The sequence below is a fragment of the Mastigoproctus giganteus genome, chromosome 11 (assembly GCF_048544385.1).
Source record: "Mastigoproctus giganteus isolate SK-2022 chromosome 11, ASM4854438v1, whole genome shotgun sequence".
In the NCBI taxonomy this organism is placed as follows: Eukaryota; Metazoa; Arthropoda; class Arachnida; order Uropygi; family Thelyphonidae; genus Mastigoproctus; species Mastigoproctus giganteus.
This window is the reverse complement of record NC_143585.1, coordinates 40,884,565-40,902,844: the sequence shown is the minus strand read 5'-3', so window position 1 is coordinate 40,902,844 and position 18,280 is coordinate 40,884,565. Positions and strand designations below refer to the sequence as shown.

Genomic DNA, 18,280 nt, shown 5'->3' with positions numbered 1-18,280 from the left:
CCCTCTGTACCATTTTGTTTCCGTTGTTGTGTCGGTGTTCTTTCCTTCTTCATTTCTGTACCTCACAAGGCCTTTGGTATGCTTTTCCCATATCCAGGCCACTCCTATGAGAAGCTATAGATGAAAACCTGACTGGTCCTTAAGTTTTGCACACCAGTGTATAAGGCAATGGTCAGGCCACACCTTGAATACCATGTACAGGTCTAGAGGCCTCATTTTAGGAAGGATGTAGAGTTGCTAGAACGAGTACAGAGAAGCTCAACAAGATTGGTGAGAGGAACAAAGGGGTTCTCTTACCAAGAGAGGCTTAAATTCTGCATGCTGCAGCATCTGGAGACTAGGAACCTGCGAGATGATCTGATTGAAGTGTATAAAGCCTTGAATGGATTGAGCAGGCTCAATGCTGATGGGATTCTTCCTCTTGCTCAGATTACAAACCTGAGGGGGCATAGATTCAAACTGAGAAAAGACAGTTGTAGAATAGATGTGCAAAAGTTTGCCTTTAGCCAGCAGGTAGTTGATTGCTGAAACAGACTTCCATCTGTTGTTGTGGAAGTTGATAGCTTAAATAAATTTAAGGCTGAACTAGACAAACATTTGGATATTTGCAGTGACCAGATGGGTGAAATGGGAAGGGTTTTTTTTTTTTTTTTGGCTGATGCTCTATAAGCTTGCTTTCTTGCATCATCTGCCTAAACTAATGCTAATAGGGATGTGGGTGACATGGTACAAGTGAGCGGAGAAATTACGTCACTAAAAGCGTGCAGGTAAATAAATACATACGTGATTTCCTGATTAGATTTCGATCAGTGCTTCATAATGTTAGTATAATTACGAGAGGGGTGTAGAATATTTGACTTACTCCGCTGTACTTCTACATTTTACATGGGACAAAATGGGAAATAAATGCCATCAACATAAAAATGTGTATAGTAGTCGCTTAGTTGAATAGCTTCTTGCCGCAAGATGTCAAGAGGTTTCATTTGAAATTGTTACTCGAAGCGAAACGTTTAAGGTGTTTTGAAGACGTGAGAACTGTGAATGCAGTAGCGTATGAGACTATAAGAAGTCGCTCTAGTATCAGATCTAAGCAAATTGGTCGATCATGTGAAGGAAACTCTTTCCAAAGTGGTTTCAATAATGATGCTGAGCAGGTTAAGACATTTTTTGTATATTTGATATTGGCTGGGATTCGGCCAGCGAAGCAAGCAGGGACAGAGCCCCTTAGTGTTTATTATTGTAATTTTTATTGATAATGTATAATTATTACTTTGAATAATACAGATTATGTAGCAGGTAAATAAAATCATAACAAAACTGATTGTAAACTCACAATATCATTGATAAAATGCACTATATAACAAAAGCAAAATACCTCTTCAGGTAACTAGCATGTTTCACAATGAAGGCCCATTTCTTCACCAGGCAGAACAGCTTTCAAACAATAAGATTCATGCCACGCACAAATTGCTATTTGAGAGTTTATCATTCACAATAACGCATTATTCTGTACTTTTGTTGAAAGTTACATCAACTGTTTGCAATTACAGATCACTACAATTGTAAAACAAACAATTTTGCATTAAGAAATCCTGTTACTACAAGATTGAGAGTTATAAAATACTGACCATCAGGCTGGAATTTTTTAGACACCATGACGACCTAATACACAGGATTAATCATCATGGTTATGTATATATATATATATATATATATATATATTTTTTTTTTTAATGAAAAGCCCAAACACGAGAGGTATTAGAACCTATAGTACTTAGTACCGTGCTTGGGTTGGAGGTTGAGAAGATGAAAGAAGATATTTGTTGACATTAGACTTGAACTTCTGTAGACTAATTTTCAGGAAATACATACGAAGGAAGGTTGTTCCAGAAAAAAAGCAGTTGAATGAATAAATGAGGAAGATAAAAAGTTGGTTCTGTGAGTCTGAAGTTGGACAGTAAATGGATGTTGGCTGGTGGCGGCACGTGTTCGGACTGTTTTGAAAGAGAGAGTGGGAATTATAGAAGCCAATTCAGAAGAACAGTGTCCATGGAAATATCTATAGAAAAGGCATGCAGCAGAAACAGTACGTCTATGAGACAGCACGTGGAAAGACTCTGTTAGATGTGGGAACAATATTTCATGGTAGGGAAAATTTGCGATTTGTACAGAGCGAACAGCTGTTTGGATGAAAAGTAACGCCGAGAGCGAAAGAGAAAACCAAGATTTTTAGATGCTGTTGTTATTTGGTTTTTTTTAGGAGCATTTGCAACTAAGGCCATATTGCTCCGGGATATGCGGTGGTTATTCCCTGAATGACCTTTCCGCATCCTCCGTATTTGGTGGTAACGGGCTCGAACCCCGGTCTAATCAAGAAGCGTGTGTTACGCACTGCTGCTCCTTCCCACCTGGCTACGGAGGCGCCCATTTTTAGATGCAGAGGAAGCAATATTTGTAATGTGCTTGTGCCAAGAGAGATTAGAAGTCAGGGTAATCAACAAAAGAGATATATCATTTTGCCTAGAAACTGGAGTGTCACCAAAGATAAGCATAGGAGCATAGGAATTCTTTTTGCGAGATAAGACAAGACTGAGTTTTAGAAGGATTGAAATCAACTAAGTTGTCTTTGCCCCACTAGAGAATTACCTGGATATCAGCATTTAAGGAATTGGTAGCAGATTTTTGAGAAGTTGAAGCTGATTGAGCAGGGCAAGGTTTCTCAAAATGGAAAGTGGAATGCAACGTGCTTTCATCGGCAAAACTATGGATAGGATTTCCATTCAATGGATGAAGGTCATTAATATACAAGAGGAAAAGAGTGGGGGAAAGAACTAAACCTTAGGGGCCACCAGCATTAGTGGAGAAGTCAGAAGACAGAGAACCATCTACCATCACCTTCAGTGAGCAGTCAGAGAGAAAACTGGATAACCAATTACAAAAAACAGTTGGCAAACCATAAAATAGAAGCTCGTTTAGAAGATCAAACACAATCGAAAGTCTTTGAGATGTCAAGAGCAACTGCTTGTCTTTCATCTAACTTTTCCATTGAATTTGTCCATAAATGGGTAACACAAGCCAGAATATCTCCAGTGGATCGACACTGACGTAATACATACTGGCGATCATTGATCAGATGGATGGTTGCTAGGTAGTTTAAGAGTTGGCAGTTAATTGATTTCTCCATTACTTTAGAAAGAGTAGAAGTAATTGCAATGGGATGATAATTTGATGGGAGGAATTTGCCACCCTTTTTAGGAACTGGCTGAATATGAGCAAACTTCGAACAGAAGGAAAAACACCGTGAAAAAAGGCGGCAAAGAACAGGAGTAAGTTCAGGAGCACAGGTTCTGAGAACAAGTGGAGAAATACCATCAATACCTGGGGCTTTAGCATCAAGATTCGTCAAAATCCTTATGACATCCTTTTGACGGAAGACCACAGGAGGCATTGAATGGAGCATTTTAGGAATGGTGGGATGTGTTTTACGAAGATCACTGATATAGGAGTTGGAAGAAAAATGGGATACTAGGTCGGTTTTATCCTTGGCTGAAGTGACAACAGAACCATCTGGTTTTGACAGAGGTAGGAGCAGAGAAGGGCAAAAGTTGCGGCCAATAGCTTTGGCAAGAGACCAGAATGCTCAGCTACCATTAGGGCAAAATGCAAGTTTTCTACTCTTAGCCTGTTCAAAATCTAGTTTGGACTGATTAATAACTGCTTTACAATTGTTGCGAGCTAAGGTGTAGGCAGAAAATGAAATTGAAGAAATAGAAACAAGTCAATTACGATATGCAACAATCTTCTCTTGAACAGCCTTAGCCCATTTATTGGAAAACCAAGGTTTAAATAAAGGATGAGATTTTAAAGTGGAGTGTGGAATAAAGGATTCCATTCCTACAAGAATAATTTCACTGACACGATCTGAGCAAAGGTTATCAGAAGTTTTCAAACAGTATTCCGACCAAGAAAAAGAAGAAAAGAAATCTTGCAGGTCATCCCATTTTGCATTCTTGTATTGCCAAACAATACGAGGTTGGGAATAGTCACGAGATCAACGCTCCATTGGAGAAGAGACAATTACCAAGTTGTGATCTAAGGTGCCTAAAGGATCTTACTTAGAAGGGTTGTTTGTGAGAAAAAGATCAAGCATGTTGGCTGTATGGTTAGGATTGTCTGGTATTCTTGTAGGTAAATGAACAATTTGTGCAAGGTCATTAGTAATTGCAAAAGCCTCAGCATCTCGACCAGCTGGGTCGATGTGACCAGAAAACGGAAGCTAGCTGAAGTTCTGAACATTAAAATCACCAGGGAAAATTACCTCACTGTTGGGAAAGTTGGACTGGAGAAAGTCAAGTTGCAAAGAGAGGAAGTCAAAGAGCTCCAAGTGATTAGTGGAGTTGGGTGAACAGTAGAGACAACAGATGAATTTGACACAATGAGGTAGAGACAATTTAAGCCACAGAAGATTCCAAATTACCAAGTCTCTGACAGTTAATATCAGAATGGACATATGCACAAGTACCACCTTTGAGGCGAAAGTAATCATACAGCGAATAATTTGTGCATCTAAGATGAGCAGTGGTCGAATCAACTGATAACTGAGATTCTGTCAGAAAAAGTACATGGGGTTTGGCAGACTGCAAGTGGAAATGAACATCGCTGAGATTAGAATTGAGCCCATGTATATTTGTGAAATGAACTAGGAAGTGTTTGGGAGGTTTAGATCTTTTCGGAGATAAGTTTGCTCTATTAGTTTGCCAATTCATGGTGTATTCGATAGTAAGAAAAAGTGGGGGGGGGACATGCTGTATGAAGTAATGAAATTTTTGGATATGGCATACACGTGCTAAGAATATACCCAGGTCCTTGACATAACGTGGCCTCGACAATGACCCCGCGCACACACACACACACACACTACTCAAACTCCCTCCAGTCACTATCTGGCAGAGTAGAGGTAGCAAGATTATACACTAGCTCATCCAGAAGCCACCTAAAGAGTTACCACAAGGTTCGGTCCAGTGTACTAACTAGCGGCCGGCCTGTGAATACCGTTTTAGAGCTGTACTCTCGAAATGTAAGGAAGATTGGATCTCGCCATGATGTTCATAACCTCAAAAGTCATCAGTCATTCTCCATGATGGAAGAGATGGGGAAGGGTTGACCAGAACTTAGCTCTGGAGACTAAACTTGGGTTCCACCACTTCAAGCATCCAATTAGCAAAGTGGTGGTATTTCACCGGTTGATGAGAGTCGTCTATCACCTAGTATTGCCTGGTAACACAGAGGGGTGGCATTCCTCCATGTGGTGTAGGCGCCACACCTCAACCCCTGCTTATGTTGGTTCACACCTGGGTGGTCACCCAGGTGTGAACCAACATACCCACACTCTGCATGAGCATGGAGGTTATACCCAGGGTTACTAACAGTCCCACCATCATGAAGGTGCAAGCAGAGGATTTGGCTGTCACAGACCATCCGGACTTCGCCGAAATTGGGTCCACTTTGACTTGAATGTCACCGAAATATCAGTTCCATCAGCGTTTTAGACTCCCAGATAGCAAGTACAGCTTTTCTGGCATATCTGAGAGAATGTCTGTGACAACCTCAAGGACCAGAACAACAAATATAACCATGGTGTATTATATCTGTAAAAGTGTGCTCGTGGGCCACTCATGTGGTATGTGGGTCCCTCCGATCCGGGATCAGTTTATTATAGACTTGAATGAAGATACCCTCAAGAATTTCCCCAATCTTCAACAAAATTTGAAGCCACATTTCTTATACAAGTGCCAAGTAGCAAACCTAGCATGCTGTCATGAAGGAACCCAGCTAAAAGATTTTAATTAGTACACCCAACCAATAGTGGGATCTTTTCTAATTGGAAACTACAGAGTTATAATTACACAATTTCAGCCAGATCGTAATTCAATTGTTTAAGTATTTTTTTTAATTAAAAGCATTTTTAATAGTATTGATCATTTAAAAGAAAAAAGCAAGCAAACAGGCACATTCGAGTACTTGTGCACACCAACAGTAAGAGGTTTTATTTTATTTTATGTCTAACTTTAACATCAGTAAAATTCATCTTGCATTTTAATATAACTAATGTTGCAAATTAAAAGATAAATCATAATGATAAAGAAATATTAAAAGTCACATATTCATCACTCTAAAAGAACTTTTTAACTTCTTTTGTTTTTGATATATAACACATTTATGTCATATAAACAAAAATATATATACAGCATATATTTTTGGTTAAACACCAACACACCCAGTTGATGACTAAAGTAGCAACAATACTTTTTTTTAATGAGAAATATTCATATGTGGCCATCAAAAACTTCTAACGATTAGATTTCTGTGTCTTCCATGCCTGTTTAAGTTCTAAAAATGCGAAGGCCGGGCTAAAAAGATAACAAATAATAGCAGAAAAATAAACTTAGAATTTCAACTTACCAGATGATTTGGTAGGTTTTACTGATGAGTTCCATTCTCTTTCCATAATGAAATTTCATAGAATATGCTTCTATTTGCTCCAATTTATTATGTCGTAATACCTGCATTTAACAATAATGGCATTACTTTAGAAACTTTACTTAGGAAGAGAAAATATTAAGAGATAATAATGTATAAGTTTGTGCAATGGCATCATGTCTATACGTAGCCAACAACTAAGCAGTTACAAAGTGGCATATTTAAGTATATCTCATATCGTGAATACCTTCACAAGTTACCACGATATTCCACTGCGTCAAATAAGTAATGCTTCACCAATGGAGAAGACTACTGTTACTTATTCTCGGCAGATACCAGCACCCGTACGGCACCGTTTCAGAGCTTATTGGCTCTACGTTGGTGGGTGGGCAGATATCCTGGTGTTGCAATGATGATGGTGTACAGTAATTAATAATTCGTTTAGGGCAATAGCCTCATGTTAAAAAGAAGGTAACTAACGTATAAGTTTGTGCAATGGCATCACGTCTATATGTAGCCAACAACTAATTTTTTTTTTTTTTTTTTTGATTTGGTAGTTGTTGGCGCATCGGCTTCTGTGGCCATATTGCACCTCCAAAGGTTTTTGCAGTACAGTGATCCAAGCCCGAGGCGGGAATCGAACCCGCGACCTTTGGGTTGCCGGGCAGGTACTTTACCCACTCGGCTAGCCCGGTCGGCCCAACAACTAATTAAGTACAGGCAGTTCCCACTTTACTGAGTTGTCATCACAACAACACCAGGGTACCTGCCCACCACAAATGAAGAGCCAATAAGCTCTGAAACAGTGCCGTATGAGTGGTAGTATCCGCAGAGAATAAGGAACAGTAGTCTTCTCCATTCGTGAAGCGTTACTTACTTGAGGCAGTGCAATATCGTGGTAACTCGCGAAGGTATTCATAATATGAGATATACTTAAATGATACCACTTTGTAACCACTTAGTTGTTGGCTACGTATAGACATGATGCCATTGCACGAACATATGTTAGTTAACTTCTTCATAACCTGAAGCTATTGCTCTAAACCAGGGATTCTCAATAGGGGCAAAAATTGGTTTTTGGGTGGCAAAAAAAAATAATGGGATTACATGTGGCCCTCCAAAGTTCAACTTTACCCGACGACATCTTATTCCTTAATACTGAATTTCTCTCATTGGGTTTTCTTTTCCCCCTGAGATAACTGATTTTTAACATATAGGTATATTATATTAGGAGTGAATGAGAAATTTTGATAAAAGGAAGATAGTGGCATAATTTAATTCAACCACCTTTGCTTTTAATAGGCATTAAATGCCTAAGTGCTTCCAGAGATAATATCTCCACAATCCTTGTTGTTTATGCCTTTCCGACAGCTATGACCCTGGCATGGTGAGTGTGGTCTATTTATTTATTCTTTTGTTTCATTGGTCAATATGAGGCATGGATGGAATGAGGAAATGTTTCAGTCTATTGTTTCTACTTCCTAAGTGACAATTAGTATTGTTTTATTGTTTCCTTGTGGAAGTTTATTTTTGATCAACAGTGCTTTTGTGAGTAACATGGGCTATGACAGTTAAATAAAAATAGTTTATATTTTATTATTTAATTCTTTGTAGTTATTCATCCCATCATCAATCGTGTCAAGTGCTGAAAAGAAAGTGTTTAGTATCTGGATGAATATCTAGTTTATAGTTTTATTGAAAGCCCATTCGAATCAAGACAGCCTATGTGTCTTATGCATAATAGTTCTTTTTCAAATGAGGCTATGAAAGCATCAAAACTTTTAGATCACTTAAAAAGGAAACATCCTGATAAAATTGATAAATAGATTGTATATTTTAAAAATTTAAAACAGAATTTTGATCAATGTATCACTGTTACTTCCTTATTTAAGAAGAACATGCAAACAAATGACGATGGAATGACTGTGTCTTATAAAATTGCAGAAATCATTACAAAAACTGATAGTGCTCATACAGTTGCTGAGACTGTTATACGACCTGCATTAGAGACTAATTTCAACAGCAATGCATAAAAATCCCTCCAGTATTTTATATGCTTATAATTACCATTGATCAATGGTAATTCAATTGGTGATTCAATTCAAAGCCAAATCGATGAGATGGCAGTTAACATTGAAGAGCAGTTAATTGACAAACTGATAATGAAAATTTTCTATTCAGATTGATGAATAAACAGTTACTGACAATAAGACCCTTTTAATGGCATACATTCATTATTTTGATGATGACTGTATATTGCAAGAAGAGATATTGTTTGTATAATCTATAGAAACTTTGATGAAAAACAAGTATCATTAGAAAATTTGGTACACTGTGCCACTGATGCTGTTACCTCAATGGTAGTAAGACAAAAGTTTTCTAGCCCACCTGAAGGAAGTATGTCTCAAAGTTAGCATTAGCAGAGGCATATGATGCAAGAAAGCAAGCTTATATAGCATCAGCCAAAAAAAAAAAAAAAACCCTTCCCATTTCACCATTCCATTCACTCCAAATGCTTGTCTAGTTCTGCCTTGAACTTATTTAATTTTTCAACTTACACTACAACAGATGGAAGTTTGTTCCAACTATCAACCACCCACTGGCTAAAGGCAAATTTCCGCACATCTCTTCTACAATTGTCTTTCCTCAATTTCAATTTATGTCCTTGCAGGTGAGTAATCTGAGCAAGAGAAAGAATCCCATCAGCATTGAGCTTGTTCAAACCATTCAAGGCATTATACACCTTAATTAGATCACCTTGCAGGTGCCTAGTCTCCAGACGCTGCAATTTGCAGAACTAAAGTCCTTGGTAACAAACTAAATGAATATTTTGCATCGACATTCACACATGAGGAGTTATTCGGGGAGGGGAATGCCAGAGGTGTATTCAACTCTGGCAGTAAGCTAGATAATCTTGTAATAACTGAGAGTAAAGTGGAGGAGAAACTGTTGAAGATAAACACAAGAAAGGCACCTGGAATGGATGGCATCTATCCAGTTATATTAAAGAAGGTGGCAAAGGAAGTAAGCAAACCCTTAGCCATAATTATGAGAGCTTCCCTGGACTCAGGGGAGATACCCATGGACTGGAGATGTGCAAATGTGACCCCAATCCACAAAGGAGGATCAAAGGGAAACATAGGTAATTACAGACCTGTTAGTTTAACTTCCGTTCCAGAGAAATTAATGGAGGCACTGGTTAAAGAAGCATTGCAGGATCATCTAAACAAGACTTCAGTTATAGTTTGGACACAGCATGGGTTTGTTAAGGGGAAGTCTTGTCTGACTAATTTGATTGGATACTATGATGTAGTCACAAAGGAACTGGATGCAAAGAATAACTTTGATATCATATATTTGGATCTTAGAAAAGCCTTTGATACTGTTGCACACAGAAGACTGCTGCACAAATTGGAGCAGTGTGGCATTGGAGGCAAATTGCTGCTATGGATAAAAGGGTGGTTGAGTGGGAGAAGACAGAGTGGTAATCAATTGACGCTGCTCTTCGTGGACTGTTATTAGTGGAGTCCCTCAGGGTTCAGTGTTGGGTCCATTGTTGTTTTCTGCATTTATAAATGATATTGATGATGGTATATCAGACTTAATGTCCAAGTTTGCAGACAATACGAAGGTTGGCAGGGTTGTTAATGACACTATTGACAGTACACTGCTGCAACAGTATTTAGAAAAGTTGAGCAGATGGGCTGAGAGGTGGCAAATGAAGTTTAACATTGACAAATGTAAAGTACTACATATGGGAAGCAGTAATCCCAGAATAGCATATCAACTATGTGGTACAACACTGACAGTGGTAGAGAATGAAAAGAACCTGGGGATAATTGTGCAGGCAGATATGAAGTTTTCTGAGCAGTGCAGACGGTCTGCAAGAGTAGCTCATGGTGTCTTGACAATGATATACAGGAATTTTTCTAGCAGGGATAAGGAGGCGATTATCCCCTTGTATAAGACAGTGGTCAGGCCACACCTTGAGTACTGCATACAGGTCTGGAAGCCTCATTTTAGGAAGGATGTAGAGTTGATAAAACGAGTACAGAGAAGGGCAACAAGACTGGTGAAGGGAACAAAGGGTTGCTCTTACAAAGAAAGGCTTAAGTTTTGCAAATTACAGTGTCTGGAGACTAGGCACCTGCGAGGCGATCTGATTGAGGTGTATAAAGCCTTGAATGGTTTGAGCATGCTCAATGCAGATAGGATTCTTCCTCTTGCTCAGAATAATCGCCTGAGAGGGCATAAATTCAAATTAAGGAAAGACTGTTGTAGGATAGATGTGTGGACGTTTGCCTTAAGCCAGCGGATGGTTGATTGCTGGAACAAATTTCCACCTGTCGTTGTAGAAGTTGATAGCTTAAATAGATTCAAGGCAGAACTTGACAAACATTTGGAGCAAGTGGATGAGTGAAATAAGGGGTTTTTTTTTTTTTTTTTTGGCTGATGCTATATAAGCTTGCTTTCTTGCATCATGTGCCTTTGCTAATGCTAATGTAACAGCAACCCTTTGTTCCACTCACCAATCTCGCTGCCCTTCTCTGTACTCATTCCAGCAGCTCTACATCCTTTGTAAAATGAGGCCTCCAGACATGTATGCAATACTCAAGGTTTGGCCTGACCACTGCCTTATACAAGAGGACAATCACCTCCCTATTCCTGCTAGCAAAATTTCTGCATATCACTGACAAGACGCCATTCATTGCTACCCTTGCAACCTGTCTGCACTGCTCAAAAAACTTCATAAGTGACTGCACGATTACCCCCAGGTCCTTTTCATTCTCTACTACCCTGAGCGTAGTACTACACAGTTGGTATGTTACTCTGGGGTTACTGCTACCCATATGCAGCACTTTACATTTGTCAATGTTAAACTTCAGTTACACACCTCTCAGCTCAACTTTTCTAGATCCTGTTGCAGTAGTATACTATCTTCACTGTCATTAACAACCCTGTCAACTTTTGTATCATCTGGAAACTTAGACATTAACCCTGATATACCTTCGTCGATATCATTTATAAATACATCAAACAACATTGGGCCCAACGGCGAACCCTGGTGGACTCCACTAATAACATTAGTCCACGAAGAGCAGTATCCATTGATTACCACTCTGTCTTCTCTCACTCAGCCATCCTTTCATCCATTGTAGCAACTTGCCCTTAATGCCATACTGCTCTAATTTGTACAGTAGTGTTCCATGTGCAATAGTTCTTGCAATAAACTGCATTGTGCACCAACATCATCTGGTTGGAAACAATATTAGTCCAGTTCTTTATACATCTCTCAGTACAGTTATTGAAACCATCAATAAAATAGAGTCACATGGCAAATACCATCACCTTTTCAGAAAATTTTGTGTTGATAATGAAGAACAGTATGTGAGGCTTCTTTTACATGCAGAAGTCAGATAGCTTTCTAAAGGAAACTGTCTAACAAGATTTATAAACCTTTTTGATATGATAATTAGTTTTTTAGAAAGCAAAGGAGGCACAGATTTAGCCAAGGAGATCAGCAAACACAAAAACAACATATACTATATGGCTTGGATTTTTCAAAAACTTAGTGAAGTTTCAAAAGCCTTGGATTTTTCAAAAATCTAGTCTGCTAGCAAAAAAAATTCAAGAACTCATTGAATTAAAATGTAAAGAATAATGCAAATATAAATTCGAAAAATGTGAAATGGCTGAGTTGTGGGGATCAAAAAGAATAAACTTCTTCACCCAACAATGTGGTCTGAAATGGCCAAAGTACTTCTTTGTTTTCCAATGTCTTATATGGTTGAAAGTGGTTTTAGTTCAGTAAAGAAAATATTAACAAAGGAAAGAAACAGAATTGATTATATGTTCAAGAGGGGACATTAGAAATAAATTTACTAACATCATACTGAACATTGAACTTTTAGCTAAGAAGCATCAGGCTCTGAGATCCCATTGAATAAAAAGAGTAAGTATAAAGTATTTTCTTGGTGATTAGGAAAAAAAAAAATGATCTAAAATAGCCCTTTAGGGGGCAATAATTAAAAAAAAGTTGAGAAACACTGCCCTAAACAAATGACATAATTATTGAGATAATAAAAGGCTACAAACAAAGTACTATGTTTATATAAAAATAATATGCATTTTAAATTAATGAATCTATTATATTAAAGGCATTTTAACCTTATTTTGTTAAGGCTGATTAGGGGAAGCACTCAAAATTTGCTCACCATACCTAGTGATGTTCTAAGTTTAAAAAGGTATTTTAAATATTACTGAAATTAAAAAGTATACATAAAAATATTTTGCAAAACAAATATGGCAAGGTTCTATCAGCAAAATCACAGCAAAATGTTTCTCCATTATAACATCAGATGCATTATAACAACCAGACAGCAAATGTTATTGTCCATAACAATTAGTGTAATGTATTTTAGGTAATTCAACCTAATTGGCATACTTGGTTAGGTCAGACCAGGGGTGGCCAATGTGTGCCTGATTACCAATTGTTAGTGGCCTGCCTATTGATGTGAAAAAAATAATAATAATAATAATAATGTAAAACAAAATTATACAACTGGTTTGAAAAATAAGAAATGAAGTTAAACATATACACCAGAGCTTTCCAAAGGATGTCACCAAATTTTGGTATTATATCAGCACTGTTTTGGCTCTGATTTCTTTTCACTGCATATATTGATATCATTGAACAAAATACAATTATAGATTAGTAACAAAAAAATGTATAACATTTGTTAATCTGATTCATACTTGGAGGTCAATGAGCTCTGGACAAATTCTTTCTCTCTGAAAGCTAATAAAGGGCCTAGTTTATTTCAAATAGCCTTGGTTTAAGCTTGTGTCCGATAACACACATTTTCTCTCTCTCTCTTACTCTTGTTTACGTGTTTTTGGCCTGAAACAAAGTTTTATTTCATTTACCATCAACTAAAAGATAAGAAACAAAAAAAGAGTGGGATATCAACTTATTGTTTAGACATAAAGTGTCTCAGAGTCAAAAAGAGGTTTGGAAAGCATTGGCATACAATTTAAATTCCACTATCATTACCAGAAATTATGATCCACGTTTCAAACGATGAGAACCTATAAGCATTTAGCATGAAGTTCTTCTAAGTATTAGCAAAGCAGCAGCGGTAAAGAGTGGTTAATTGAGAATAGAGAAGTATACACATCTGAATGACTGTGATTCAAGCCCATATGACTACCAAATATGTTTTTGTATTGGTCATCCTGAGGTATAAAACAGAAAATTACAATTTGGTGGTGCTAGGCACAGATAAATGATGGGATGGGGAAGGTAAATTGATTACAGTAGATTCTGGATCTGCCCCTAGGTGGCACATAATGCATTTTGAACATAACACATGGAAGGTCACATAGTGGTTATGACTGTTGTCCTTCCACACCATGTAAAGAAGGCCTAGATTTGAATCAATCTAGGCCTTTTTTACATGGTATGTAGAAATCCTTTTAAAATGAAATTTTTAAGGTCTTCTTCCTCACACTGTAGCCAAATTCTATCCCACGTCCATTACAAAAGGGTCCATCTGGTCTGTCCTCCTCTTCTTTGCATTTATATATGTGAAGAATTCCTTAACCCCCCTCTTTGCTCTCTTTGCCAGGGATTTCTCATAATCTGCCTTTGCCAGCCTAACCTTTTCGGTGGCATTATTACAGATCAGTTTGTAGCTGTTATACGCTTCAGTACTTTTTACTGCTCTAACTTTTCGATGCCATCTTTTTCTGCTCAAGTAATTTGCCAACTTCATTATTCATTCTATAGGTATTTTCCAACAATTCTGAAGATCATTTTGAAGTTTTCATGTTTATGCAATTATTTCCAGGAACACATTAACCACATAACTCGAGCGATGCCTGTAAACTTTAAATCATAGCATATGATTTTGAAGTTTTCATGTTTATGCAATTATTTCCAGGAACACATTAACCACATAACTCGAGCGATGCCTGTAAACTTTAAATCATAGCATATATCTCGAAATTCTACATTTAACCAGTCAAAGATATATTTAAAAAAAAAAGTTCATGAAGCAGAATGTTCTATTAGTGTATCAAAATTAATTTCAATAAGTAATTTATAATGCAGTACACATAAGTGGTAAACTATCCAATCACTTTTTATTAAAGCTATTCATTAAGGCATTTTTAATTAGATTCAGCATGCATTTGCTGATGAAATATCACAGTTTAATACTGTTTAAAAGGGTGCATAGCAATTTCATTGTTTGAAGAATCAGTTTCATACATGGCCTTTTTAGCTTGTTTATAAATAAATTATTAGGATTAGTAATGGCCACATGGTGCAAGGAAGCCTACGGCTTATGCTGCACCAGCCAAAAAAAAAAATTTGTCAAAAAAAAAAAAAGTCATTTGCTTATAACCGCTTAATTTTATTATAAATCACATTATAGTTATTATTAGCCATATTGTGCAAGGAAGCCTGAGGCTTATGCTGTACCAGCCAAAAAAAATTTCCAAGTTACCCTCTGTGTGTGTGTGTGTGTGTGTGTGTGTGTGTGTGTGTGTGTGTGTGTGTGAGAGAGAGAGAGAGAGAGAGAGAGTAGAAAGGAATCACCAAGAGAAGAATGATGATATCCAGCTCAGGACCCTGGGTGTGCCAAGCCCATACTCACCAGATGTGAGCCCCTGGAATTATCATCCTCTTATTTTTGCATCTAGGAAACTAGATGCAAAAATGCACCGTAAACACTTATTTTTATTTTATTACCACTTTTTTTATTTTTTATTACTTCTTAATTTGCCTTAATTTATTTTGTTATAAAGCATACACTGCACTGGGACTATCTTGTCCATATTTTGTGAAAGTTATACTGCTTTACCCCCTTTTTGATCTCATTCAGTTTTATTCTTAAATTTGCTTTTCTTCCACAGGTATGAACAAGTATAGAAATGCAGTTCTTGATACATGGTCAGGTGTAGTCCTCTGATGAAATATCTGATCACGTATCAATATTTACTTTTAGCTAACATCAGATTCTAATTTTATATTTGCTCTTTAATCATTTTTCCTTGATCATTTTTTGCTTTACACAGTTCCCTTCTCTCTAATTGGCTTTTTATTTCAGCCTATTATTTTGCTTATTTTTTTATAACATATAAGATATTCACATTCTTTCTCTCTTTATCACACCTACAATATCTTCAATTTCTACTATCTATTAGTTACGGAATTTTGTGTAATTTACACTTCCATCTTCGCACTTTTTAGCAGACCTATTAATTCACCTCATAAAGGTGGTTCAATAAAGAATCACCCTCACCTACTTCCACATACTGCAGATTCATGATATTTTGTGTGTACAATCATATATATCTCTGTACTAAAGATCTAAAATTTCAGTCATGTCTTAAGTTGTTTTTCTCTTACAGAGCTGAATGTGTGATGAAGTAGTATCATGGACAAAATTGAAGCCAGAGTTTTAATCTGGTATCTGTTCTTGAAGGGGAAATCTCCTAAAGAAATTAAGAGATGACTGCTCATAGGATGAAGCCCCATCACAATGCCATAGGATGAAGCCCCATCCTATGGCATTGTGAAGCAATGCCATAGACAGTTTAGGTGTGGTCGGACATCGGTAGAATCTGAGCCCATTCCAGGTCGTCCCCATTCATCCACCGATGACAGGACGATCAGAAAAGTGGAGTCGTTAATCATGGAAGATCACCAGATATCTGTGCGTGAATTGTCCCAGGAGGTCAAGATTAGTGTGGGCTCTGTTGAAACAGTCCTTCACGACCAGCTTCATTTACAGAAATTGAGTGCAAGATGGATTCCCTGATTATTGACTGGTTTCCAGAAGGCTGATCGACAACAGAAATCGCAAGAGTTGTTAGCTCTGTGCCAAAAAAAATTAGGAAGACTTTTTCTCTCGTCTAATCACTCAGGATGAAAGTTGGATACACTATTTCAACCCTGAAAGTAAAAAGCAGTCCATGGAATGGCGACATCATGGTTCCCCACCACCAAAGAAGGCAAGGGTACAAGCATCAGCAGGAAAGGACTTGCTGACAGTGTTTTGGAATGAGAAAGGCGTAATAACGACTGATTACCTGCCGAAAGCTAGAACAATTACAGGTGCCTATTATGCCAACTTACTCACAAAATTACGGGAGCAAATCAAAACATGTAGGCATGGCAGGCTGTCCAAAGGTGTGAGAATGCTTCAAGACAATGCTCCAGTTCACACTTCTGAAATTGCAATAACACAAGCAGCCACTTGTGGATATGAAATACTGCCTCATCCAGCCTACTCACCTGATCTTGCACCATCAGACTTCTTGTTTCCTTCCCTCAAATCATTTCTTTGAGGGACCCACTTCCCTGACGACAAGACACTCATTTCTGCAACAGAGTCATGGTTCAAAGACCTACATTACCACTTCTACAAAAACTGTATCCATAGCCTCATCCATCGATGGGAAAAATGTGTAAATCTGCATGGTGGCTATGTAGAGAAGGACTAAAACCTATGCCAAGAATTAACAGGCTAGCACCTTTGCAGCTAGGTCAGGGTGATTCTTTATTGAACCACCTTCATATATACACTGGTGTTCAAAGAAAGTGCATCACCTAAGAATTTCACATTTCTAACCCTTTTTCGCGATGGTATGTTACATTAATGACTAGCATCATAAATAGAAATATAAACAAAAGATATTTATTAATAGTTAAGGCAAAGCTAAGTAATATTTGACAGGTACTCTCAAAATATTCCAAAATGAGCATTTGCAACCTATATACAACAGTTTTGATAAACACGACAATTATGGCTGAAATGTTATCAGAAGCTCTCAATTTGCTTCAGTTTATCATTTTAAATGGAAAATAAAATGAAAAGTTCACCAGGTGCAAACCAATATTTAGTTGAACTGCCTCTGGCCCTGATGACAGCAGCACACCGTTGAGGCATTAACAAGATCAATTTCTGAAGATAATCAACTGATAGTTCGTGGTTCCAAACACGAATTATGGCTTCCTGAAGTTCAAGAAGGGTCTTTGGTTTCTTTGCCAACAGTTGCCTATAGGTTGCCAACACGATGCCAACGGTTCTCTATAGAATTCAGGTCCTGGCTGTTTCCTGGCCAGCTAAGAGTTGTAATGGACAGTTCTTCCAACCATTTTTTCACCTGTAACAAATGTAAACAACATTACTGTCAAAACCTGTAATGCAGAAAGAAGCTAAAGAAGTGCCTACTTACCCTTTTCGCCCGATGACAAGGAGCAGAGCAGTCCTGAAAGGTGCAGTTACTTGGCAGCAATTTGCCTTCCAATATAGCCAGATATCCATTGGCATTTACGGAACCTTTTATAAACTGCAGGTGACCTACTCCACGATACAAAATGCATCCCCATATCATTTGGCCGGTAGTGAATTTCATTGTAGACACCATAGTCTGGATGGTATTCTTCACCTGTCTGCAACAAGTTGTTTGTCTCCCATCAGATCCATGCAGGTTGAATTTCTTCTCATCCGAGAAAATAACTACCTTCTTTTTTTTTAACCGCTTGGGGGTCCATTTGACATGCTCCTTACACCAAATTATCGGCCTTTTTCATTTTTTGTGTGAGGAGGGGCTTCTTCTTAGGATGACGGGCTACAAGTCCATTTTGGAAGGGCGTCATCTAACTGTTACTGCACTTGCTACCACTCCTGTACGTTCTTCCCATTCTCTTTTCAGCTCAGACGAAGAAGCTTTATGGTTTTTAGGGCATAAGCGCTTCAAAACACGGTCATGTTTTGGCATAGAGACT

The 18,280-nt window shown here is 37.8% G+C and overlaps 1 protein-coding gene across 1 annotated transcript in view; it reads right to left on the bottom strand.

Moving 5' to 3' along the window:
- Positions 1-18,280, bottom strand: part of LOC150077941 (adipose-secreted signaling protein) — a 69,443-nt gene that overhangs the window by 39,836 nt on the left and 11,327 nt on the right. The window contains exon 2 of the mRNA XM_090384857.1: positions 6,463-6,563. Coding sequence (XP_090240983.1) covers positions 6,463-6,508 — 46 coding nt within the window. The 5' untranslated portion in view covers positions 6,509-6,563. The remainder of the gene's footprint in view (positions 1-6,462; positions 6,564-18,280) is intronic.